The 26,051-nt window shown below is 39.2% G+C and overlaps 1 protein-coding gene across 10 annotated transcripts in view; it reads left to right on the top strand.

The window, feature by feature from the left end:
* FBXW11 (F-box and WD repeat domain containing 11) overlaps positions 1-26,051 on the top strand; it is a 146,467-nt gene that overhangs the window by 70,794 nt on the left and 49,622 nt on the right. For 6 of the 10 annotated variants that reach the window (XM_003310957.5, XM_009450125.5, XM_009450123.5 and 3 more), the window contains one exon: positions 22,791-22,853. The exons of 3 other annotated variants lie outside the window; for them this stretch is intronic. In XM_003310957.5, the coding sequence (XP_003311005.1) occupies positions 22,791-22,853 (63 nt within the window). Of the gene's footprint in view, positions 1-9,089; positions 9,410-22,790; positions 22,854-26,051 lie in introns of those variants that run through there. One more of the 10 variants, XM_016954198.4, reaches the window with a different exon arrangement.

The raw sequence follows: 26,051 nt of genomic DNA, 5'->3' as shown, positions 1-26,051 counted from the left end.
GTGAGCCACTGCATCCGGCCCCCACTGCGTTTTTATAAATAAAGTTCTATTGGAGCACAGCCACACTCATTCACTTACATATCATCTGTGGCTGCTGTCATCCTATAACAGAAGAGTTGAGTAGTTGTGACAAAATCAATGAGTCCTGCAAAGCTCAAAATATTTACATCTGACCCTTTACAGAAAAAGCTTGCCAACCCTACTCTGGAGTATTTGTGTATTCATGTGCTATCAAAGTATCTTGCTTTTCAGTAGAGAGGCTTATTTATGGTGTATTTTGATGTCTGGTAGGACTGATTCCCCACTTCTCTTTTTTTGTATTTTTTACTGAATACTCATGTAAGTTTGCTTGTGAATATGAACTTGAGTATCATTTTGTCTAGCTCCATAAAGAATTTTCTTGTGGGGTTATTGGGGAAATGTTAAACTTATAAATTAGGGAGAACTGTCATCTTTCAAATGTTGAGTTCTCTTATCCAACAATAGTTATGAAGAAAAGAATAGAGAAACCTGTCAAAGAATTAAATCAGAAAAATGTATCAGGTCACTGTGGATTCACAGAGAATTCTACCAGACCTTTAAAGAACAAATGGGCCAGAAGCTCTATAAATTGTTCCATAACATTGATTAAAGGAATTGTTCTTCTTTTTCTAGGAATTACTTTTAGTTTTATTATCTTTTGATCAGAGGCTCTTATTTTCTAATTTTTCTTTTTCATTGAACTTATTTCTTTGTGATCTAATATATGATAAGCTTTCAGAAATTTTTCACACGTGCTGGAAAAGCAAGTTTAGTCTGTGTAAACAGGTTATCATATCCTGTAAGACCTGCCTGCCTTACTGATGCTTATGAATTTTTATTTTTTGTTTTCTTGAGCTGTCTTGTAGTGAGAGTAGTGTGTATAGTGTATTTATATCCATGTCTCTCTGCATTTCTTTTAGTTAGTTTCTGTTCATGATGTGCTTTCTTTGCTCTTTTATTTTTGAAATTTCTTTTATAGAGAGGTTTGTATTTTTGTTAGTTTTAATTATAATTTTTGTAATGCCTCTATTTCCTGTTTTTTTTTTTTTTGTTTTTTTTTTGTTTGTTTGTTTGTTTGTTTTTGTGAGACAGGCTCTCACTGTGTTGCCCAGGCTGGAGTGCAGTAGCATGATCATAATTCAGTGTAGCCTCAAACTCCTGGGCTCAAGTGATCGGGGCCGCCCGCCTCAGCCTACCAAGTCACTGGGACTACAGGTGCGGGCTACCGCATCTGGCTAATTTTTAAATTTTTTTAAGAGATGGGTCTTGCTGTGTTGCCTAGCTGGTCTTGATCTCCTTGGCTCATGGGATCCTCCCATCTTGCCTTCCCAAAGTGTTGGGATTACAGGCATGAGCTACTGCACCTGGCCTGCAGTTTTAAAGTTGTGTTATTTCTTTGTCTGAATATGACATGTGATTCTTCTGTTATCTTCAGACTTGTTTTATTCTTTTTTTTTTTTTTTTTGAGATGGAGTCTAGCTCTGCGGCCCAGGCTAGAGTGCAGTGGCACAATCTTGGCTCACTGCAACCTCTGCCTCCTAGTTTCAAGCAATTCTCCTATGTCAGCCTCCCGAGTAGCTGGGACTACAGGCACCCGCCACCATGTCTGGCTAATTTTTGTATTTTTAGTAGAGATGGGGGTTCACCATATTGGTCAGGCTGGTCTCGAACTCCTGACCTCAGGTGATCAGCCCGCCTTGGCCTCCCAAAGTGCTGAGATTACAGGTGCGAGCCACAACACCTGGCTCAGACTTGTTTATTCTTAGAGCCATAATTGTTTTAAATGTTTACCATTAATTTTTTTGACAATTTTTTGCATCATCTCAGGATTACTCAAGGAAACCTTTACCCTTTATTTTCTAAAATTTTGGAAGATGCTGCTCCACTGATGCCTTGCTTGGTGTGTTGTTTCGAGAAGTTTGATGCCAATCCAATTAATGCTCTTTCTCTTTAAAGGTTTCTTCTTAAATTAAAAAAAAATTTGGGGTGGGGATTGAAAACATTTTTTCTTTATTTTTAAAGTCTAACAATTGTCTTAGGATATCTCTTGGAGTTTATTGCTGTGGGCCAGTTTCCCCTATTACCTGGGGCCCCTTTCAACATACAGTTCAGGTTTCCTTTTATCTCTGGAAAGCTTTTTGAATTATCGTTTTTTTTCTTTTTAAATAACAGCTCTATTGAGACATAACTCAAATATTGTAAATTTACACATTTAAAGTGTACAATTCAGTGATTTTTAGTATAGTCACACAATTGTATAACCAGTGCCACAGTCAGTTTAGAACATTTGTATCACCACCAAAAGAAACACGCTACCGGCTGGGCGCGGTGGCTCACGCCTGTAATCCCAGCACTTTGGGAGGCTGAGGTGGGCAGATCACGAGGTCAGGAGATCAAGACCGTCCTGGCTAACACGGTGAAACCCCGTCTCTACTAAAAATGCAAAAACAAAATTAGCCAGGCGTGGTGGCAGGCGCCTGTAGTCCCAGCTGCTCAGGAGTCTGAGGCGGGAGAATGGCATGAACCCAGGAGGCGGAGCTTGCAGTGAGATCAAGCCACGGCACTCCAGCCTGGGCTACAGAGCAGACTCCGTCTCAAAAACAAACAAAAAAAACCCACTGTACCCTTGGGCTGTCATTCCCTATATCCCTCGCCCATCCAACCCTAGGAACCACTTGGATTATAGTTTTAAAGGTTATTTTTATTTTATTTTTTTCTTTAGAAACTCCAATTATATATAGGTTGGATCTCCTTTGTTTTCCATGTTAACCACTTTCTCACTGCCCATATTGCTTATTTCTTCATCTCATTTTTATTCTCTTGGGTTGTTTTCTTGCTTTTCTTCAATGTTTCCTAATAATTTTCAATTTTTTTTTTTTTTTTTTTGAGACAGGGTCACACTCTGTCGCCCAGGCTGGAGTAGGGTGGCGCTATCTTGGCTCACTGCAACCTCTGCCTCCTGGGTTCAAGCAATTCTTGTGCCTCAGCCTCCCAAGTAGCTGTAACTTCAGGTGTGCACCACCACACCTGGCTAATTTTTGTATTTTTAGTGGAGTTGGGGTTTCACCATTTTACCCAGGCTGGTCTTGAACCCTGGCCTCAAGTGATCTGCATGCCTCGGCCCCCAGAGTGCTGGGATTACAGGCATGAGGCAATGTGCCCAACCTACATTTTCAAATTTTTAAAATTTTCATTTGCTGTATCTATTTTGGGGGCATTTTAATGTATTCTTGTTTGTTATCATTTTGTTTTTATTTTTTGAGTTAGGTCAATTCTTATTACATTTCTTCTGGTTTTTGGTACATTTCTGTCTTAAGTTTTCAATTTCTGATTCAGTGTTTCAGAGTGTTTTTAAGTAACATCACATGCCTGTTTGATCGTATTTAAATCAGTTTGCAGTAGCTCTTTTCAACCAGCTTTCTCAAAAACAGTATGTGCTTACGCACTAAGGCATACATTGTATATAATGAATTAATGTCTCTCGTACATGACAGGAATGGTATTATCTATGTACCATCCTTAGGGAAATTAAGAAAACTGTCTGCAAAATTACTCTCATAAGGGCTTCATGATCTCACAGAACCTTAGTTAAGAAAGGCTTGTTTGGGATGTTGTTTAGTTCTCTCTGTTTTTCCCTCCTTCCCTTACTCCCTACTTCTTCTTTTATATGTAGGAGTTTAATGAACTTTTCCCTGTATAGTTTTTTTTTAAATAGATGAAAATTGCATGTGTCCTACATTTTTTTGAGACAGGCCTGGCAGTTTGAGGTAGTTTAAGTTGACAAGATTCCTAGCTTAAGAGCATTCCTTATCAAAGTATTATTTCTTTACTGCATGGCTTCCTTTGCAGGATAAGCAGGTGATGGTGGGAGGAAAGGCTTTGTATCCTTTGGATGTTATTAAAAATTCTTTTCTTGCAGGATCCTAGAATACTTCCTCCTGGGATTCTAGGATCCCTTCTACCCACATACACACACAACCTCTTATAATGTGGGCATCCCATACCACAGGGATACATTTGATGCAATGGATGAGCCTACGTTGACACACCATTATCACCCGAAGTCCATAGCTTATATTAGGATTTATTCTTGGTGTTGTACATTCTTTGGGTTTGGACAGATATAATAACATGTTTCCATCATTGCAGTATCATACAGAATAGTTTCACTGCCCTAAGAATTCTATGTGTGCTTCCTATCCATCCTTCCTGACAATCACTAATTGTTTTAATGTCTCCATAGTTTCGCCTTTCCCAGAATGTCATCTAGTTGGATCACACGGTGTGTAGCCTTTTCATATTGGCTTCTTTCACTTAGTAATAGATGTTTAAGTTTCCACCAGGTTTTTTGATGACTTGATGCCTCATTTCATTGGATGACATTCAATTGTCTGGATTTACCACACTTTTTTTTTTTTTTTGAGAGAAGGTCTTGCTTTGTTTCCCAGGCTGGAGTGCAATGGTGTGATTGTGGCTCACTGAAGCCTCAACCTCCTGGGCTTAAGCAATCCTCCCACCTCAGCCTCACAAGTAGCTGGAACAACAGGTGCATTCTACCTTGCCTGACTAAATTTTTTTTTTTTTTTTTTTTTTTTGGTAGAGGCAGAGTCTCCCTATGTTGTTCAGGCTGGTCTCAAGTCCTGGGCTGGAGAGTCTCCTGCCTTGGCCTCCCAAAGTGCTGGGATTACATGCATGAGCCACTGTGCCTGGCCCTACCACAGTTTATTCATTCACCTATTGAAGAACATTTTGGCTGCTTCCAAGTTTTAGCAGTTATGTGTAACTGCTGCTATAAACAGCCATGTGCAGGTTTTTCTGTGGATATTAGTTTTCACTTCATTTGGACAAGTAAAAAAGAGGATGAATATTAGATTGTTGGGCAAGAGTGTATATAGTTTTGTAAGAAACTGCCAAATTGTCTTCCAAAGTGACTGTACCAGAGTAGGGTGAATATAGTTACAAAAATGTGTTGTACTTTGGTGATGGGAACCCTAAATACCTTGACTTCATCACTACACATTATATACATGTAACAGAATTTCACATGTACCCCATAAATTTGTACAAATTAAAAAAAATAAAGTGGCCTTACTATTTGATATTTCTACCAGCAATGAATGAGAGTTCCTATAGCTCCACATCTTCTCCAGCATTTCATGGTGTTTGCATTTTGGATTTTGGCCATGCTGATAGATGTGTTGTGGTATTTTGTTTTAATTTGTATTTACCTGATGACTTATGAAGAGATGCTCCATATTCCATGTTTATTTGTCATCTGTATATCTTTTCTGGTAAAGTGACTGTTAAGGTTTTTGGCCCATTTTAAAAATTGTGTTGTTTACTTTTTTCTTGTTGAGTTTGAAGAATTGTTTCTAGGCCAGGCATGGTGGCTCATGCCTATAATCCCAGCACTTTGGGAGGCTGAGGCAGATGGATTAGTTGAGCCCAGAAGTTCGAGACCAGCTTGGGCAACATGGCAAGACCTCATCTCCACAAAATATACAAAAATTAGCCACGTATGGTGGTGTACCCCTGTGGTCCCAGCTACTCTGGAGGCTGAGGTGGGAGGATCACTTGAGCCTGGGAGGTTGAGGCTGCAGTGAGTGGTGATTGCATCACTGCACTGCATTGTGGGTGACAGAGTGAGACCCTGTTAGAGAGAGAGAAATTGTTTCTATATTTTGGATAACAGTCCTTTGTCGTATATGTTTTTTGCAAATATTTTCTCTGAGTTTGTGGCGTATTTTTTCAATTCTCTTGACAGTGTCTCTCAGAGATTTTTATTTTTAATGAAGTCCAGCTTAATAATTCTTCATGGATTGTGCCTTTGATATGTCTAAGAAAGTAATCAACAAACCTAAGATCATCTAGATTTTCTCCTATGTTATCTTTTAGGAGTTTTATAGCTTTCCATTTTCCATTTAGGCTTGTAATCTGTTTTCAGTTAATTTTTGTGAAATGTGTAAGCTGAGTGTCTAGATTCTTTTTTTTTTTTGCATATAGATGTCCATTTGTTGATGAGACTCTTCATCGTATTGACTTTGCTCCACAGTCAAAGATGAGTTGACTATATTTGTGCGGGTCTATTATATGGGCCCTGAGTTCTATTCCATTGACCTAGCTCTGTATTCTGTTGCCAGTACCACACTTTCACTTTCGTGAATACTGTAGTTTTATAGCGCCTTTTGAAGTCAGACAGTATCATTCCTTGAACTTTGTTCTCCTTCAGTTGTGTTTATTATTTATTTATTTTGAATTATTTATTTTTTTAGCCTCTCCATGTAAACCTTAGAGTCATTTCGATATCCACAAAGTAACTTGCTGGATTTTGATAGAGATTGTATTGAATCTATAGATCCAGTTGGGAAGAACTGATGTCTTGACCTTATTGAATCTTCCTTTCCATGAACATGGAATATCTCTTCATTAATTTAGTTCTTTGATTTCCTTCATCAGGGTTTTCTAGTTTTCCTTACAGATATCTTGTGTATATTGTTAGATTCATACCTAATTATATCTATAGGTGTTTATGTAAATGGTAATATGTTTTTAATTTCACATTTCATTTGTTCATTGCTGGTATATAGGAAAGTGATTGACTTTTTGTATATAAACTGTGTATACTGCAGATCTGCCATAATCACTTATGAGTTCCAGGGGCTGTTTTGTTAATTCTTTCAGTTTTTCTACATAGACAGTCATGTCACCTGTGAACCAAAACAGTTTTCTTTCTTTCTTCTCAATCTGTATATTTTTTATTTCCTTTCCTTGTCTTATTGCATTAGCTAGAACTTAGAGGATGATGTTGAAAACCAGTGTTGAGAGGGAACATTCTTACCTTGTTCCTGATTTTAGTGGGAAGGTGTCAACTTTTTCACTAATACATATGATGTTAGCTGTAGGTTTTTTGCAGGTGTTCTTTATCACGTTGAGGAAATTCTCCTCTATTTGCCTTTTGTTTGTACACTCTTTTCTCCTAAAAACTGATCTTTTGAAGACTGCCTTTTTGCATCTTGCATCCTCTTTATCTGTAATCAACTCTGAACTAGCAGGACACTTTTTAAGTATTTTCATACATAATGTGATTTTATGTCAATCTTTTATCTGCTGCTTGTTTCCTTCTTTTTTTATTCTGCACAGTTTTCCTGAACTCCCCTTGATCTTCATGAAGATTTATGGCTGGAGCATAAGAGGATGTACTAGGATTTAATTTTCTACTTACGTTCTGTGCCTTTTAGTTATACTGAGAGCTTGAGCTTTACGTAGCTTCATTTTTTTTGTCAGTCTTTGCGTCCTGTGAATTCACTAATATCCCATCACTTTTATTTTTTTATTTTTATTTTTATGTTTTATTTTTGAGACAGAGTCTCGCTCTCTCGCCTAGGCTGGAGCACAGTGGTGCGATCTTGGCTCTCTGCAACCTCCGCCTCCCGGGTTCATGCCATTCTCCTGCCTCAGCCTCCTAAGTAGCTGGGACTACAGGCGCCCGCCACCATGCCCGGCTAATTTTTTTGTATTTTTAGTAGAGATGGGGTTTCACCATGTTAGCCAGGATGGTCTCGATCTCCTGACCTCGTGATCTGCCCACCTCAGCCTCCCAAAGTGCTGGGATTACAGGCCTGAGCCACCACGCCCGGCCATCCCATCACTTTTATTTTGTAGATTCAGCAGGGTTTTCTAGTTAGACAGTCATACCATCTACATTCTTTTTGTTATTTATGTTTTTATTTCTTTTTCTTGCTCTGTTGCATTGACTATAGTGAAACTTGTGATTTTCAATTTCAAATTCACGAATTTTCAATTTTTTAAATTATTGATTGGTTTATTATTATTTTTTTTTGAGACAGGTCTCACTCTGTCACCCAGGCTGGAGTGCAGTGGTGCGATCTCGGCTCACTGTAACCTCCTCCTTGAGGGTTCAAGTGATTCTTGTGCCTCAGCTCCTGAGTAGCTGGAATTAGAGGCACGTGCCACCACGCTGGCTCTTTTTTAAAAATATTTTTAGTAGAGACGGGGTTTTACCATGTTGCCAGGCTGGTCTTGAACCCCTGACCTCAAATGATCCACCCACCTTGGCCTCCTAAAGTGCTGGGATTACAGACTTGAGCCACTGCCCAGCCTATTTTTTATTTTTTTTTAGATGGAGCTTGTTCTGTCACCCAGGCTGGAGTGCAGTGGCACGACCTCAGCTCACTGCAGCCTCCATCTCCCAGGTTCAAGTGATTCTCCTGCCTCTGCTTCCCAAGTAGCTGGGATTACAGGCACATGCCACTATGCCCAGCTACTTTTTGTATTTTTAGTAGAGACGGGGGTTTACTGCATTGGCCAGGCTGGTCTTGAACTCCTGACCTCAAGTGATCTGCCTGCCTTGGCCTCCCAAAGTGCTGGGATTACAGGTGTGAGCCACTGTGCCCGGCTCAAATTCACAAATTTGAATTCACACTAGAAGTGTGAATGGATATTCTAGCTTTGTCCTTCAGGACAAGGGGAAAATGTTCCATCTTTAAACATTAAGTATGATGATGTTTCATTATATGACCTTTATCATATTGAGGAAGTTATCTCAGTGTTTTTAATCATGAATAGATGTTGAATATTGTCAAATGCTTGAAATGCACCGATTACAATCTTCCATTCTGTCCCGTTGGTCTATACATATGTCTTCATGCTAGTCCCACAGTTTTGGTTACAATAGCTTTGTAGTAAATTTTGAAACCAGCTTTTCAAAGCTGATTGAAGTCCAGTTTAATTCTTGTGTTTCAAGATTATTTTGTCTGTTCTGAGTCCCTTGAGATTGCTAATGAATTTTATGGTTGATTTTGCTACTTACGCAAAAAACATCGTTGGGTTTTTTTAGGGATTGCATTAAATCTGTAGATAGTTTTGGGTGGTACGAAGATCTTAATATTAAGTCTTGCAATCCATGAACATGAATTGTGTTTTCTATTATTTGTCTCTTTGATTTTTTCTGCAATATTTTATACTTTTCAGTTAGTCATATTTTCTATAAATTTAAAGAAAAGAAATTAATGTATATGCACTCTCATTTTTACTATTTTTCTTTTCAGTTATGTCTTCATTCCTTTACTATACCCAAGTTTTCTTTTCTTTTTGTCTGAAGAACTTTAACGTTTCTTGTAGTGAAGGTTTGAGAATTAGATCAGAGTCCTGGAAGCCAAGTGAATGAAGTATATCAAGAAGATGGAAGTGCTCAACCTTGCTGATCGGTGAAGAAATAGGAGGAATAAGAATTGACCCTTAGATTTAATAACTTGTAGTATGAAGTCTTTTCTGATGAAAACAAATGATTATTAGTCAAGAAATTCGCAAAGGAAATTCAGTTCAGCCATCCTTTTGGATCTCATGGATTTCTAAATTTGACCAAGAGGTAATTGTCAGAGTAGGCATGAAGGTTCATTACAGTGTTGTGTTTAATAGTAAAAAATGTAATGTTTGTTACTACTTGTATTGAGTAAGGAAATTATGGGATGAATTGAACTGTAGCCCTTAAAAATGAAAACGTAGAACTACAATGATGTGGAAAGATGTGCATGACACATGGAAAAAACAGTTAACCGAAGAGCATGTTTTAAACAATTTTCACTTACATATATGCAGTTTTCAGTCTGTGTACCAAAATGGTCCAGTGGTCATCCCTAGGTGGCAGTATTTTGGTTGATTTTTCCTTTTTAAAAAAACTTCATTTGTGTATTTTCTTTTGTGATGTGCCTGTGGAAGTCTTTTGCTCATTTAAAAATTTAGTATGTGTGTGATTGTGATTTTTCCTTGATTTGAAGTGAGTTAAAAAAAATTCTGTGTGTATTGCCACTCTTTTCTTGCTCTGTAGGTTGCCTTTTTTCTTCTACATGTAGTTCCTTTGAAAGAATTGAGGTATATTGTGGTATATTTTGCATATCACAAAACTAATCCACATATGTAGTCCAGTGATGCATCATCACCATAAATCAGTTTTCAAACATTTTCAATCTCTGAATGTTTTCAATGAACATAAATTATTTTAATATAGTCTGATTTATTACATTGTTCTTTGTGGTTAGCAGTTGTGTATTGTTTAAAAAAGTTTTGCCTATTCCCAGGTCTTGAGGATGTCCTATGGCTTCTTCTAAAAGCTTTACTGCTTTGTCTTTTACACTTAGATCTTCAGTCTATCTAGAATGGATTTTTTTTTGTGTTTCTTTGTATGCATGTGAGAGGGTAGGGCCCAAAATATGTTAAGAATATCTAGTTGATAGAGTCTTTTATTTAAAAGACCATTCTTTTCCCACTGTACTGAAGTGCGTAGCTAATATTTATCATCAGTAGATATTTATGATACCTCTGTACTTAAGTAGTATGCTGGGAATTATTCTAAGTGCTAAGGATACAGATTGAATAAAACAACCAAATATCTCTACCCTATGGAAGTTAAATTTGACTAAAGGAGCCTCTATTAGTCTGTTCTCACACTGCTATAAAGAAATACCTGAGACTGGGTAATTGATAAGGAAATGGGGTTTAATTGGCTCATGGTTCTGCAGGCTATATAGGAAGCATGGCAGCGTCTGCTTGGCTTCAATCATGGCAGAAGGTGAAGGGGAAGCGGGCACTTCGTGTGGCCGGAGCAGGAGGAAGAGAGAGTGGTGAGGTGCTACTTTTAAACAATCAGGTCTCGTGAGAACTCACTCACTCATGCCACGACAGCACCAAGGGGGATGGTGTTAAACCATGAGAAACCGCTCCCATGATTCAGTCACCTCCCACCAGGCCTCACCTTCAACAATGGGTATTACAATTTGACAAGAGGTTTGGGTGGGGACACAGATCCAAACTGTGTCAGAGCCCTGCTTGGGTGCCAGGATTATCTCTTAAAATTTTCTCACTTACTCTGCCAGGGAGGCCCTGTTTTCACCTCAGTTTTGTGGATGAGGACATAGGCACAGAGAGGTCAAGTGGAATACAGCACTGCTGGACCTTTCAGTAAGAGTTTCTGTTTCCCTAGACCACAGCTTATATATCTGGGGTCTTGGTGTGAATCTTTTACTTACTTTTTAAAGTTTAACTTCAAAATCACTTTTCCTTGCTGTTAAAAAGATACATGTCTACTTTAAGGAAAATTTAGGTAGGATAAGTAAGCAAAAATCAAATAAAAATTACAGAGATAATATTGTAAGCACATGGTTGCTTTTGTAAATAAATAGTAAAATAAATTTTATTTGTAAAGATGAGATTGTACAGATATATTTTGACTTGCTTTTTTCCCACTTATAATAGTTTAGGCCTTTTCCCCTATCATTGTTCTTCTAAAATAGTGTTTCCCTGACTTTGGGCAGTTTGAGTACAAACCTCACAATTTTTGACATGTCTGCACACCATTTGTTCTTTTACCTGCTGACCATGTTTTAAAAATCTACTTTTTAAGGTAAATCAGAAAAGGGAACTGTAATCACTACATGACTGGAAAATCAGTGGTGCTTACTGGCGTAGATTAGTGTAAAAGTAAATATTAAAAAACCCCAACCTGGGCAACATACTGAGATCTTGTCTCCATAAAAGAAAAATAAAAAAATTAGCCAGGCACGGTGGCATGCACCTGTGGTCCCAGCTACTTGGGAGGCTGAGGCTGGAAGATTGCTTGAGCTCAGGAGACTGAGGCTGTAGTGAACCCGTGATCGTGCCACTGCACTATAGCCTGAGTGACAGGACAAGACTTTGTCTCAAACAAAACAAAACAAAACGAAAAACCAAAAACCCATATGACATTTTAGCCAGATACTGTTTTTTTTTGTTTTGTTTTGTTTTGTTTTTTACAGAAAATTGAACAGTAGCCTGGCTCTTTTTGTTAAAAACAGGTGATGGCAGATATTAGAGAGATGTGAAAATATCTTTTGATAAAATTAGAATTGAAAGCGAACTGAAAAGGTAGTAACTTTTGCAGTATGGGATTTATTATATTCTGCTAACCTTTACCAGGGTTTTTCAGGGGTTTTGAAAGTAAGAAATGATATTTATTTTTATACCTAGTGTGTGTGTGGTAATTTTTATATATATGCATGTGATGCAGGATTTTTTCTGTGCTGCTTCGCCAGCTGGAGACTTTGCAGCTGGCAGTGCCCCTGCCCAGGGCCTCGCTCCGCCCTGGGCTTGCTGTTGGAGGTATCTTGCCCACTCGGCCTGGTGGGCTGCTCTTAGCGCCCTGGCCCTGATCCCGCACTCAGTCTGTGCAGGGGCCAGGCGTGCTGTAGCCTGCTTCTGCCTTGGGCACCGGCATCTAGACAAGGGGGAATGCGGTGGCACTTGAAACTTTTGGAGACACCAGCATCCGCGTGACCCCAAAGAGGGTGTTACAGCATGTCGCAACTCTGGCTCCGGGAGTGGCGAGGTCTGGGGCCCCAGAAGGGTTGTAGCTTTTCTCTCCTCCCCGCAGCACTACCAGTCAGCGGGGGTGGGGGGGTGGGACGTGTTTCAGCCCACTTATGTTACAGCTCATTTAATCCTGTCGCCCTGCTCTGGCCCACGGCTCCTGGGCTGGCCTGGCCCCGTGGCTGCTTCCTGTCATGCGGGGCTGCTGCCTGGCACCGGCAGAGGGCGGAGGGCTACAGTATTACAGCGTTTTACCTACCCATGTTTGGTAGGTCCTGAGTTCTTGTCCCGCATCCAAGAAGAATGAGGTTATGCTCACAACCGGAGGGTGAGCAGGGCGGAAAGTTTTATTGAGCGACGGAACAGTTCTCAGCGGAGAGGGCACTCAAAATGGGCATAGTCCCCCAGTGTGGCTGAGTTCAGGGTTTTTAATAGTCACAGAATGGGAGAGGTGCGGGCAGTAAGTAGCACTGGAAAAGGCAGCGTTTGATTAAAAAGCATTATCCAGAAAGAAACAGTTGGGAAAGAGCTGGCAAACAGGAATAGAAATTCTCACTCTGGGTCGTGGGCTTCATCCAGAACCAGCAGCCTTGTCTTCAGGCTTCAGGCTGTTTTTAGCTTGAAGGTGGGGTTTTGGCTGGGTGCAGTGGCTCATTCCTGTAATCCCAGCACTTTGGGAGGCCGAGGTGGGTGGATCACGAGGTCAGGAGTTCAAGACCAGCCTGGCCAACATGGTGAAACTCCATCTCTACTAAAAATACAAAAATAGTTGGGTGTCATGGCGGGTGCCTGTAGTCCCAGCTACTCGGGAGGCTGAGGCAGGGAATTGCTTGAACCCAGGAGGCGGAGGTTGCAGTGAGCTGAGATCGTGCCACAGCACTCCAGCCTGGGCAACAGAGCAAGACTCTGTCTCAAAAAAAAAAAAAAAAAAAAGGTGGGGTTTCACCGTGGACCCTCCCCTGTCTGCCTAGGATTTTGTCTGCCTTCTGCTGCTATCACGTGTGTATGTGTTATGTCTGTATAGTCAGGAAAATTGCCGCCATTTTTAATTGTAAGATATTGATTATAAGAAACATCTCTATTTCAGAGACGTTAAAATGTGAAAAACAATACATCTTAGAATTGATGAAGTAGAGGATATAATATGTGCTCTATTCTATTTCAGTTTTTAAAAAAGTGCTGGTTATCCCTTAAATTGATATTTTAAACTATAATGGATTGCAGTCTCCAATTGGAAAAACATGGACTTAAAATTTAAAAATATGAATCTTAATTTCTGCTTTACTTAAAAATCAGTAAAGACGAATTTTAAATGAAAATGTACAAGGTAAAATAAAACCTAGGTGTGGAAGAATATCTTTATGACGTTAGAAGAAAAAAGATTTCTTGAGCAAGATGACAGAAAGCATAAATAAGAAAGGAAACAATTGACAAATTAAACTTCATTAAAATTTATTACTTCTGTTTATCAAAAGACACCATTAAGAGAATGAAAAGTTAAGCCACAGATTGAGAGAAGACCTTTGTAATAATATATTTGAGAAAGGAGTTCATTCTAGAATATATATAGAATTTCTAGAAATTGGTAAGAAAAAGTCTAACTAAAAATTGATTAAAAGCTTTGTTATCCAGGCTGGGTGTGGTGACTCAGCCTGTAATCCCAGCACTTTGGGAGGCTGAGGCGGGCAGATCATTTGAGGCCAGGGGTTCGAGACTAGCCTGGCCAACATGACGAAACCCCATCTCTATTAAAAATACAAAATTAGCCGGGCATGGTGGTGCACGCCTGTAATCCCAGCTACATGGGAGGCTGAGGCACAAGTATTGCTTGAACCGCAGAGGCAGAGGTTGCAGTGAGCCGGGATTGTGCCACTGCACTCCAGCCTGGGCAGCAGAGCATGACTCTGTCACACACACACACACGCACACACACGATTGGTGATGACAAAAAGAAGAAAAACATTCTTCTACATTCATTCTTTAAGATATTTTTAGTATCATTTCTTGTCGTATAATGTCAATAACAATGAAATACTTGTTACAAATTTGAGTGGAACTACAGTTTAGATTAATTAGAGAACTTACTGTATTATAATAATCCATATAACAAATTTCAACCAAACTCCTAATGGATTTAAAATTTATTAGTGGTTTACATTTTTATGAGATGGCAGAAAGAAAATAACTGGTATATTCCTATATTTTAGTGTTTGTCCGGAGAGGGGAGAAGATTTCCAGTCAAGCTGTTTGATGGTGGTTGTGTTAATGTATGTGCACATACGGCCTTCTTCCTTCTGAATTGTCTTGTTTGTTTGAGAGATAGGAACTGCTATTTTAGACAAACTTATCTCTTCTTTTTCAAAATGAATACTTCTGGCTTTCTAGTGATTTTAATTCCCAGCAATGTGTTGGCAAGATTTGGGTTTTAGGGGCCTACGTGTAGGTAACAAGAACAACGAAAAGGTGTTTGGTTTGCCTTTACCAGTCATTGTTCTATGTATTTATCTTTGGAATTTATAGCAAATAATAATTGGCGGAATATATTTAGATTTTTCTACTTGGCCTAATCTTAAATATGTAATAATCTGTTCCTGATTTCTAACTATATTTGGAATTTTCTTCTGTGACCTATATCAGTTTTTACAAAATGCTCCATGGAAAATTGAGAATAATATGTAGTCTCTTATTGGGTAGAAAGTTTGAGATATATCTAGTAAATCAAGCCCCTCCTTCCCTCCCTCCCTTGTTTGTTTGTTTCCAACTTTTCCCCTTTATGTACTGTTGCTTGGTGTGGTGACTTAACTGTAATCCCAGTGACTTGGGAAGCTGAGACAGGAGGATCACTTGAGCCTGGGAGTTTGAGATCAGCTTGAGCAACATAGCAAGACCCTGTCTCTAAAAAATTTTTAAAAATTAGTTGGGTGTTATGGTGTGAGCCTGTAGTCCTAGCTACTCAGGAGGCTGAGGTGGGAAGATTGCTTGAGCCCAGGAGTTCGAGGTTGTAGTGAGCTATGATCATGCCTTTGTACTTCAGCCTGGGTGACAAAGTGGAACCCTGACTCTTAAAAAGCACTCTTCTTTTTGAATTTTGCTTTTCAGAGATTTAAAATGTAAATATTGCTCTCCTTGCAATAAAGACCCTTGCTTTCCTTTTAATTTGAATTTTTCTATGTTTTTGCTCATTTCTTTTAGCCTTTTTTATATGAATTTGTTATTTTGCTTACCTTTGTGTGTAGGGGGTCTCCTCAATTCAGCTTTGTTTTATTAAAACATTCTGGTTGCAGTCTATTAAATTGATTTCATAGGCCAAAACCAGCAGTTGGAAAACACCTAAGACACATTTTTCTGTGTGGAAAGTACATTGATTTCTGAGTAGAACAGGCTTAGGTCTGAATCCTGTGTCTCTCATTTACTAGCTGTGTGACTCTTAACTGTTAATTACTTAATGCAGAATTTGCAGCATTTTTAAAGCAGGAAATTGATTCCTCATATAATTCTCAAAGTAGAGAGTTTTCCAATTGAAATATATTCTGTGTCAGTTCGTGGCTCCTACGTTAAACATATATCACTGCTAAGAGCCTGTTGTACCTATACATAAACTAAATGAAACTGGAGGCTAGGTCATTGCAACCAGCCTACCACTTCCGTTGATTGGTATGAAAGAGAGAAGGGGGAATGTACAGAAGAGATTCTAGGATTATTGAAATGCTCTGAAGAAAGAATGAATTCTAGGTGGTAGCTGAGATTCCATAGCAGACACAGTATTGCTGTACTAAATTACCCAGTTGATGAAAACATCTTGACAAGTTTTCAAGTCACAATATTGTGGGATTTTTTTGGTTTGTTTGTTTTAGAATGATGATGCAATGGGGTACGCTATCTCAGGTTTTGTTTGGTTTTATATAGAATTCAGTTTCAGAAATGTAATTTACATCTGGGCTACCTAGAATGCATTCGTTTCCCAGAGTGAAGACTTTTTGCATTGGGGTCGCCATGTTCATGAAAATGCATAGATAAAAAGGAAATTTACTTTTGCTAATCTGTTTATCATATTAAAACAACACACTATATGTATTTTCAGTTATTTTTTATTTTGTTTATTAGTATTATTGCTTTTTATAGAGATGAAGCTTGCTCTGTTGCCCGGGCTGGAGTGCATTGGCATGATCTTAGCTTATTGAAGCCTCAAACTTCTGAGATCCTCTCGCCTTGGCCTCCTGAATAGTTACGAGGCTTGGCTTATTTTTAAATTTTTTTAAGAGATAGAGTCTCACTGTGTTGTGCAGGATGGTCTCAAACTCCTTGCCTCAGGCAGTCCTCCTCCCTCGGCCTCCAAAGTGCTGGGATTTACAGGAGTAAATCCACTGTGCCCAGCCCTTCAGGGTTTTTGTTTTGTTTTTTTTTTTTAAATAGCAGTGTGGAATTTGATTATTCTTCCCATCCTCTTTCACTGAACATATTTGTGATCAGTTGGCATGAAATTTCCAAATCTGACTCTGAGGATAATGGAGACCTGACTAAATGAACTAACCAGACAACCATCCAAACCAATCATCCCTAGAATGGAAACTTATGCTACTTCCAGTTATGTTCAGAATTCAATTTATGAAGACAGAGTAACTGTGCCTGTGTTTTCTCTTCTTTTCTTTTTTTTTGTTTTTTGAGACAGAGTCTCGCTCTGTTGCCCAGACTGGAGTGCAGTGGTGCAATCTTCGCTCACTGCAACCTCTGCCTCCTGGGTTCAAGAGATTCTTCTGCCTCAGCCTCCCAAGTAGCAAGTAGCTGAGACTACAGGCATGTGCCACCATGCCTGGCTAATTTTTGTATTTTTAGTAGAGATGGGGTTTCACCATGTTGGCCAGGATGGTCTCGAACTCCTGGCTTCAAGTGATCCGCCCACTTCAGCCTCCCAAAGTGCTGGGATTACAGGCATGAGCCACTGCGCCCAGCCTGTGTTTTCTTTGTGATGGTGGGAAGAGTGTCTTTGAAACAAGATTAGGATCTTCATTGTGCTGCAAATAGCTATAATATATATGCAGTCTAACTGGGAAGGTAGTGTCTTACAGAGTCTTAACTGTGAATCTTGGTACTTTTTGATGCATAACCCAAGGCGAGTTGTGTAACATTTCTGAGCTATGGTTCCCCCAATGTGTAAAACAGGATATAGGTGCTATCATACAAGGTCATCATTAAAGATAATTTATATAAAGTTTCTATCACAATGCCTGACCATCATAGGCAATCATTAAATAACAATTATTTTCTCTATTCTTCTTTGGAGCTACTTGATAAAGTATATAGTTGGTCATGTTTTTAATATCCAGTGAATGACTGGTTTCATAATTTTTACTTGTAAAGGACACCCAGGAACAGGCGATAGAGTATTGTGGTATTTGGTAGTTATGAAATATCACATATTGGGATGGAGTCTGTCATGATACCATCAGTGCAGCTTCCTTACTTAGGTTGGTGCTACCACATGGGCTGCATCATTTTGCCATAGCAATGATTTTTGAGCAGAGATAGATCAGAATTACTTGGAGAACTTGAAAGGAAAACGTATGCCTAGGCTCCATCTGCTCCATGATCAGCTGTATGTATATGGCTTCCTGTTATTTATAGTCCTCATTCATGCCCCAAGTCCATGGACCTCTAGTAAAGAATCACTGATAACCATGGTTTTCCAAATATGAATTTAATGGCAAGCAGGACATAGCCCTGAATTTAGATATCAACATACTTCGTGAATTACCCTACCATGGCGAGGTCAGGATGTATGTGAATGGCATCACAGACTGTCACACGGGCCAAGGAAAGATGCCTAAGGAGAAAGAAGGGCCAGGCCTGAGATGGTAGTGCCTTAGTATATTCTCCCATGATGTCAAGTTTAGGAGCCCACATCCCTAGAGCACTGGTTTTCAAGTGGAGAGAGTGATTTAGCCCCCTTCCCTGGGACATTTGGCGATCTGGAGACATTTTTGATTCTCACAGTTCAGAGGGTGTGGAATGCTCCTGGCACAGGCACTAGCCAAGGATGCTGCTAACCTTCTATAATGCACACAGCAGCCCCACAACAAAGAAATATCTATCTCAAAATGGTAATAGTACTAAAATTGATCTGCCTGAGAGTCTAGCTTCTTCTTCCTAGGTTATATCTTTGATTGGTAGTAGTATCAGAATAATAGGAGGGTCTGCATTGTAATCTATTTACATGTGATGCTCCTTGGTAGACATAAGAGGAAGGAAATGATGAGAAGGGTAGAAAGTAAACTGGTTGGTATTTCAAATAACTTTTCCTTCTCATAAGTGTTGGAGACTTAAAGAGGATTTCAACTCTCAGATTGGCCATGGTTTCACATGAGAGTTTGGATGTAGGAAATGACCTTTCTTTTCTCTTGGGAAGCTCATCGTTTTTTCTTACCTCACCCTTGAACCTGTGACCTTTTGTCTCTTGCCTTTAAGGAATAAAATTCAAAGTGATTAAAAAAATTATAGCTTCCATAAGAGAATTTTCTATTCTTGCCATCACCACTTATTCCTGCGACCCTGTGTACGGATTGAGTATCCCTTATCTGCTTGGGACCAAAAGTGTTTCTGATTTTGGAAATGTACAGATTTTAGAATATCTGTATTATACTTTTGGAATTAGGATTTTTGCATGTGGGATGCTCAACCTGTAGCAGTCTGAGAAAGATGATGGGGAATAGGAGAGGACTGTATTGTATTTAACCAAGTGGGTGTTTCCTTTGTCTCCCAAAAGTATTTGGTGAAGAGAGAGGAAGGAATTACGCCAGGCTGTTGCTCTAGTCCAGTGTTTGCCAATATGTGCTGAGCTATTATTAATAGATATTATTATAAAATGGGGGCTGTCCATGTCCAACAAACTTGGGAAAGTTGGATTAAATGAATTTAACCTAATTTTAAAATAATAGTATATTATAGAACCTTTTGTATCTTAATGGAGTGTATTGTAACTTCTGAGAGACAGATATATATATAAAACATATCTCTGAATAGAATATATATATTTACACACACACACACACAGAGTGAGTCTAGAGTGCAAGGATGTGTATAGCATTTCTCTAATTTCTAAACCTAATTAGACTCTTGGATGCTTTTTTCTCCAGACATCTTTTGCATTGCCTGGAATCCTCTGGATCCTCTGGTCAGTGTAACTTGAGAGCAGCATTTTCCCTTTGGTGTCTTCTGAAACCTTTATAAAAGAAGTTGAAAAGTATGTAGGATGGGAGAACTATTGCAGCCCCCATGGTTTTATTAAAAACAATTTTATTAAATTGTATGTCTAGCCTCCTTTATGAAGCCTTAAGACAATAGCTGCTACTTTCTTCAGGGGGTTGTTTCCTTATCAACCATATAAGTAAACATCATTTCTCTGTTTTGGAATAAATGAAGAGTGAAATTTTCTCACTGTGAAGAGTTGTTTCATGTATAGTGTACAGTGAAGTCTGACATTTCTTGTGTTTCCATCTTAAGTAAAGAAAATATTAAGGTGGTTTAGGTCACAATAGCTCTGGAGGATTCTGGCTCCTATATTTCAAAAGCTTTTAGTTTAAAACATATATACATCTCTTGGCTGGGTGCAGTGGCTCATGCCTGTAATCCCAACACTGTGGGAAGCTGAGGCGGGCGGATCACGAGTTCAAGAGATCGAGACCATCCTGGCCAACATGGTGAAACCCTGTCTCTACTAAAAATACAAAAATTAGCTGGGCATGGTGGTGTGTGCCTGTAGTCCCAGCTACTTGGGAGGCTGAGGCAGGAGAATCGCTTGAAGCCGGGAGGCGGAGGTTGCAGTGATTTGAGATCGCACCATTGCACTCCAGCCTGGCGACAGAGCGAGACTCCGTATTTAAACAAAACAAAACAAAACAAAACAAAACAAAAAAACCCCACAAAAAACAGAAAACAAAACAAAACCATATATACATCCCTCATATGTTTCCTCTGCAGTACCTGGAGACATGGGGTGGGGACTGACTTCCCATCTCTCTTCCACTTAATTCCTCATTCCTTTTCGTGCTCCACCTTTCATGTTTCCAGCCATTTGTTCTCCTTACCACTCTTAGAACCCAGACATTGTGGCCTTGCAAGACGGCTTTCTAACTACCAAACTCAGGGGATGCTGTACTGAGTCACTGTTCCCCCTTTCTTTATTCCCCTGAGGAAACCTGCTTGCTTTAGTAACTCTTAGGTCCCTTCAAGATAGCAATGAAAAGATTACATGGAGAGACCTCCATAAATACTACCTTTGTTTCCTTGTTCTTCATCCCATTCAGAATTACTTACTGCTTTCACCACTCCAGTCCTGTTTTGGACTCTTGGACACACTGCCTTCCTCTCTAGCTCATGGTTGATTTTCACATAGAGCCCCACCCTCCTGTCCCTCTCCCTCATTGTGGACCTTGATGCTGTGGGGTTTATAAGATTTTACTGAGAAAGTCAGGTTTTCCCCATAGGCAGCCATCTGGAGCATCCTGTCAAAATCTCTGAAATTAGAAAAGCATAAGAAGATAACACAGGGGAAAAGTAGCATCTTCTTTTTTTTTTTCTCATTTTTTTTTAAAATTATACTTTAAGTTCTAGGGTACATGTGCACAACGTGCAGGTTTGTTACATATGTATACATGTGCCATGTTGGTGTGCTGCACCCATTAACTCGTCATTTACATTAGGTATATCTCCTAATGCTATCCCCCCACCTCCCCCCACCCCACGACAGGCCCCAGTGTGTGATGTTCCCCTTCCTGTGTCTCCAGTGTTCTCATTGTTCAATTCCTACCTATGAGTGAGAACATGCAGTGTTTGGTTTTTTGTCCTTGCGATAGTTTGCTGAGAATGATGGTTTCCAGCTTCATCCATGTCCCTACAAAGGACATGAACTCATCCTTTTTTATGGCTGCATAGTATTCCATGGTGTGTATGTGCCACATTTTCTTAATCTAGTCTATCATTGATGGACATTTGGGTTGGTTCCAAGTCTTTGCTATTGTGAATAACGCCGCAGTGAAAAGTAGCATCTTCAAATCGGAGAGTGAAGTAATGTTTTTTGGAATACCCATTATGCACTAAACATTGTATAGGGCAGTCTTCATCCCCACAACAACTCTGTGTGTTTGTATTTGTTCCCAGGGTAAAAGAACTTGCTCAGGCTCACACACACACACACACACACACACTGAATGAGTGACCAAATCAGGAATCCAACTTCTCTTTGGCTTCAAAGCCTTTGACTTTCCTACTCCATCATACTGCATTCCTGATCAGAGCCAGTTTTGTGACCTGTAGAGCGGCTAGTGTTCAGTGGTGATTCTTACATCATTACCTACATTGGTATTTTCAAATGGATTGTTTGGAAATACTGTATAAATAGTCCAAACATTTTAGGACTTGTAGAACATAAAGGAAAAATAGGGAAAATTTGAGAGAGGCTTATTCCCTAAAGACAACAAACAGGATCTTGTAAAACACTGATACCTTAAATAGATCTATAATATCGTTTTGAATAATACTATGAGACAAATGTTGTTTAAATTTTATACCCCAGTCTTATAATTTTAGGTTTTGGAAGGAATTTAGAGAGACTGGTATCCATAAATGAGTTGTTACTCTTTTCAGAGCACAACTAGCCCACTTCCCCTTCTCATTAAGTTTCCATTTAGCCATTAGGTGGGAGCTTCAAAAGGGAAAATCCAATCATGTATAATCTCTAGTTAATGGGCATCTATTGAGCGACTGGGTCACCAGAAAGAATAATTACACAGTACCTCTTTGTGCAGTAAACACAAAAATCAAAAGCTAATGCATTCCCAAGGCAAGCCAGATTGTTACTGGCTAACAGCATCCTCCTCTTCAGGGAGAAGGTTGGGGCACCCGCTATGCTTGCTAGCGGAGATTGCGAAGCCATTCCAGAAAAACAAGGCTATCAGGGGAGGAAAGACGAAGGCAGGGGGGCTTCCAAGGCTTTGCTACTTCTAATTGCGGATTCCTTGGGGTGCATTACTGAATAGCAGACCTTCTAGTAAATGTTTTGTGCAATCATCAGAAACTTCATGGGTCTTTGGAATTTCTTGTCACAAGTACAAAAACAGTGATGACTGAGGTTGAGCCTCAGCCTTACTCCCACAATTTAGCCTTTTTTTCTAAGCACACCCAACCTTTGTAAATAATGACTTTATGCTTGCTTTTGTCTAACCACTAACTTTATTGATTTATGAGAGATGAGCACATCTCCCTTGACCCAAAATGGCATGTGTTAGCCACAAAGCCAAATAGTTCTTGGGTTTGTATTGGTACACTCTAGTTTGGGTTTTCAAAATTTTTTATTGTAGTTATTTAGGATTTGCAAAACTTGGTATAATTCAAATAACCTGTTTTTCCCCCCCTAGAACACTTCAGTTATGGAAGATCAAAATGAAGATGAGTCCCCAAAGAAAAATACTCTTTGGCAGGTAGGAATGACGGCGCACAGATTAGATAGCAACTGACTTACTGTAGATAGGATGCTCCCTCAGTTAATGTCCTCAGTGGAATCGAGAGCCAAGCATTTTGTTTTCTTTTGTGCAGTTTTGCTAGTTTCAGAATCCACCCTAATTTATCTTCATTCCATAGGGAATTGTCATTACAAATATGCTAAATAATTTTGGAGTTTCCACAAAGATTCTGAAGTTGGCTGTAGCCTAAAATGTTCTGTCTGTGGCCTCTGCCTAAGCCAAAGATGGACAGTGATGGCATCCTTTGTCACCAGAATGGCACCATGCCACACACCAGTGTATACATGGATGACCTTTTCTCCTTTTGCTCTCAACCTTTACTCTTCTCTCCCATTTCCATTGGTTTGCCTTTTCCTTTTAAGCTTGTCTCCTTCTCCCTTGGCTCTAGTTTAAGGTTTGCCAGTTTTCTTCCCAATTTCCCAGATTGTGTGTGTGTGTGTGTGTGTGTGTGTGTGTGTGTGTGTGTGTGTGTATGTGTGTGTGGTTGGGGGTTTGGGGAGCAAGCAAAGTTTCACGATTTGGTGGTTTATCAACCATGCTGGTACACATGGCTTTCTCCTTCATGAAGACAGGATTAAAAGCAAAACAAATCTAAATCTGAAGATAATAATGTAAAAATAAATTCTCTGGGTTCATTTGATTTGAAACTGAAAAGATAGATTAGTTAGCAGGAACAAAGTGCATCCAACACATTTAAGAGGAAATGAAGCAAAGAAAAACAATGCTAGGAAGAGCTTGCTGGGCTGAGCACGTGGCTGGAAATAGCATATTGAAAATGTGCTATAGAATAGTGCACATGCTGTTATTTTCTTCTTAACACTGTGTACAGACTGAGTTTTGTACCCTCCACGTTTATTATTTTGCAGTGGGATGCTCTTCATTTACTATGATTTTTCAATTGGCAGTGGTTCTTCACACTTTAGCTTTCAGTTTTTCTTTCATTTATCTTTCAGTCAACTAGTTAATAGTTATACAAACACTCTAGGGAGGTCAGATGATTAGGAACTTATCTGTAAATAAAATAACACTTTTGCTTATCAAATGAATTAATGGCTGTGAAAGTACTTTGTAAATTATAAAGCAGTACACAAATGCAAGTTGTTATCATTATATTTAACCTGTTATGAACCATTATTTTGGCAAGTTATTTGGAATCAAATATAGAAATAAAGGGGGAAGGAAAGCATACATAGTTTTCTTTCTTAAGATAAGGCACTTTTGAGATTTTGATGTATATCCTTTACTCTGTCATGGTGTGTTCCCCTTGTCATGAATTACTGTGATCATAATGTTTTATAAAATCCTGGATCTTGCCTTTTGTTTCTTGATATTATTTCATAAGCATGTTCTGTTGCTATAAAAATATCACTTTTTTTTTTTTTGACGCAGTCTTGCTGTGCACCCCAGGCTGGAGTGCAGTGGTGCAATCTCAGCTCACTGCACCCTCCGCCTCCCAGGTTCAAGCATTTCTCCTGCCTCAGCCTCCTGAGTAGCTGGGATTACAGGCGCCCACCACTATGCCTGGCTAATTTTTTTTGTATTTTTAGTAGAGACAGGGTTTCACCATGTTGGCCAGAGTGGTCTCGAACTCCTGACCTTAAATGATCCAGCCAACTTGGCCTCCCAAAGTGCTGGGATTACAGGCATGAGCCACCATGCCTGGCCAAAATCTTACTTTATATGCTAGTTTAAGTGGCTTACATTATAGCTCTTAATGGTGATGTGTTAGAATTTGTTTTAAATAGTTGCCTGTAATTGGGCAGTTATTTCTAACTTTTCCTTGTTATATTGTGGTGGACATCCTTATGCTTAAAGCAACTTAGATGCCCCTTATTCTTGCCAATATTCATCACAGCAAAGACTTTTCATCTCTGTTTTGAACTCTTATTTTTTGGATCTGTTAAGACTCAAATGTCTTAGTAAAAGCAAAATTTCAAAATCCTTGTTCAATGCTTCCCCCTGGTGGTACCTGGTGTCAGTGAGCTTTTCCTCACCCAAGATACAAGGGAAGAAACATTCCTGGACAATGGGGCGGTAGGATAAATTGAGTGGAAGATAGATGCCTTCCCATCTCATACCTCTAAATATGGACATAAGAACTTCAGACAAGATTTTTTGTCAAGGAAGACTGAAGACTCCTTTGGATATTTATAAAGGATGTTTTCTCTGGGATGGATTTTGTCCACTTTAAGTTAGGGGACATACTGATAGTGAAAGCTCTTGGTTCATTCCATGTAAGACTCCTGAGATAAGTTCCTAACGGAATTAATAGGTATTTGTAATTCAGCTCTTCAGTTCTTAGAATTATCTTTTGTGTTATTTTTTCTGGTATTATGTATGAGGAGGCTGTCAGAAGAGTGGTCAATAGATAGCTTGACAAATGTTTGACAGAAGTATTGAGGTTATTTTGTTTTTAGACAGGGAGGTTACTGCACTTCATAGTAGTTGTGGTTTGAGTCTAGTGATTGAGATTATTTTTAATGTTATTGTCGAGATGCAGTGTGTGTAGTTTCAGTTTTAAAAAATATGTACTGATTTTATGTAAGGACTTGTAGGAAGATTTGATGAGAAATGCATTGTTAGTATAAGAGTCTGTGAGTTGTCCATAAACCACCTACGTAAGATGCAGAACTTTTCAGGTATACATGGTTTATTTACCTTGGGTCACTTTCTGAGAAGATAATCAAAAGAAGGGTGGGAAAGTCTAAACTGTTTTGCCAGATTAGTAGCCCTGGGAAACAGTATGGAGGAGATTGAAACTGTTGGGTAAAATGAAGCTTTTTGGATTGAATTGCTTTCAGGTTTCAACACAACACAGCTTATCTTTGTTATATAGACCTGTGGTTCTCAACATGTGGTCCCTAAAGTGTAGTCTCTGGACCGGTGGCATCAGCATTGCTGGGAAACTTGTTAGAAATACAAATTCATGGGCTCCACTCCAGACTAATAAAACCAAAACCTCTAGGGTGGGACCCAGCAATCTGTGTGTTTAACAGTCCCTCCTGTTATTCTGATGCTAGCTCAAGTTTGAGAACCATTAGCATAAATGTAGCATTAACTTTCAACTTTGAGGAAGTAAAACAAACTGTTAATAATCAGTTGCCACTTTGCCAAGTTGAGCAGTTTCTCTAAGATGGTTATCTCCAGCATTAGCTA

This window comes from Pan troglodytes, chromosome 4 (genome assembly GCF_028858775.2).
Source record: "Pan troglodytes isolate AG18354 chromosome 4, NHGRI_mPanTro3-v2.0_pri, whole genome shotgun sequence".
Lineage (NCBI taxonomy): Eukaryota > Metazoa > Chordata > Mammalia > Primates > Hominidae > Pan > Pan troglodytes.
This window is presented reverse-complemented; position numbering and strand designations above follow the sequence as displayed.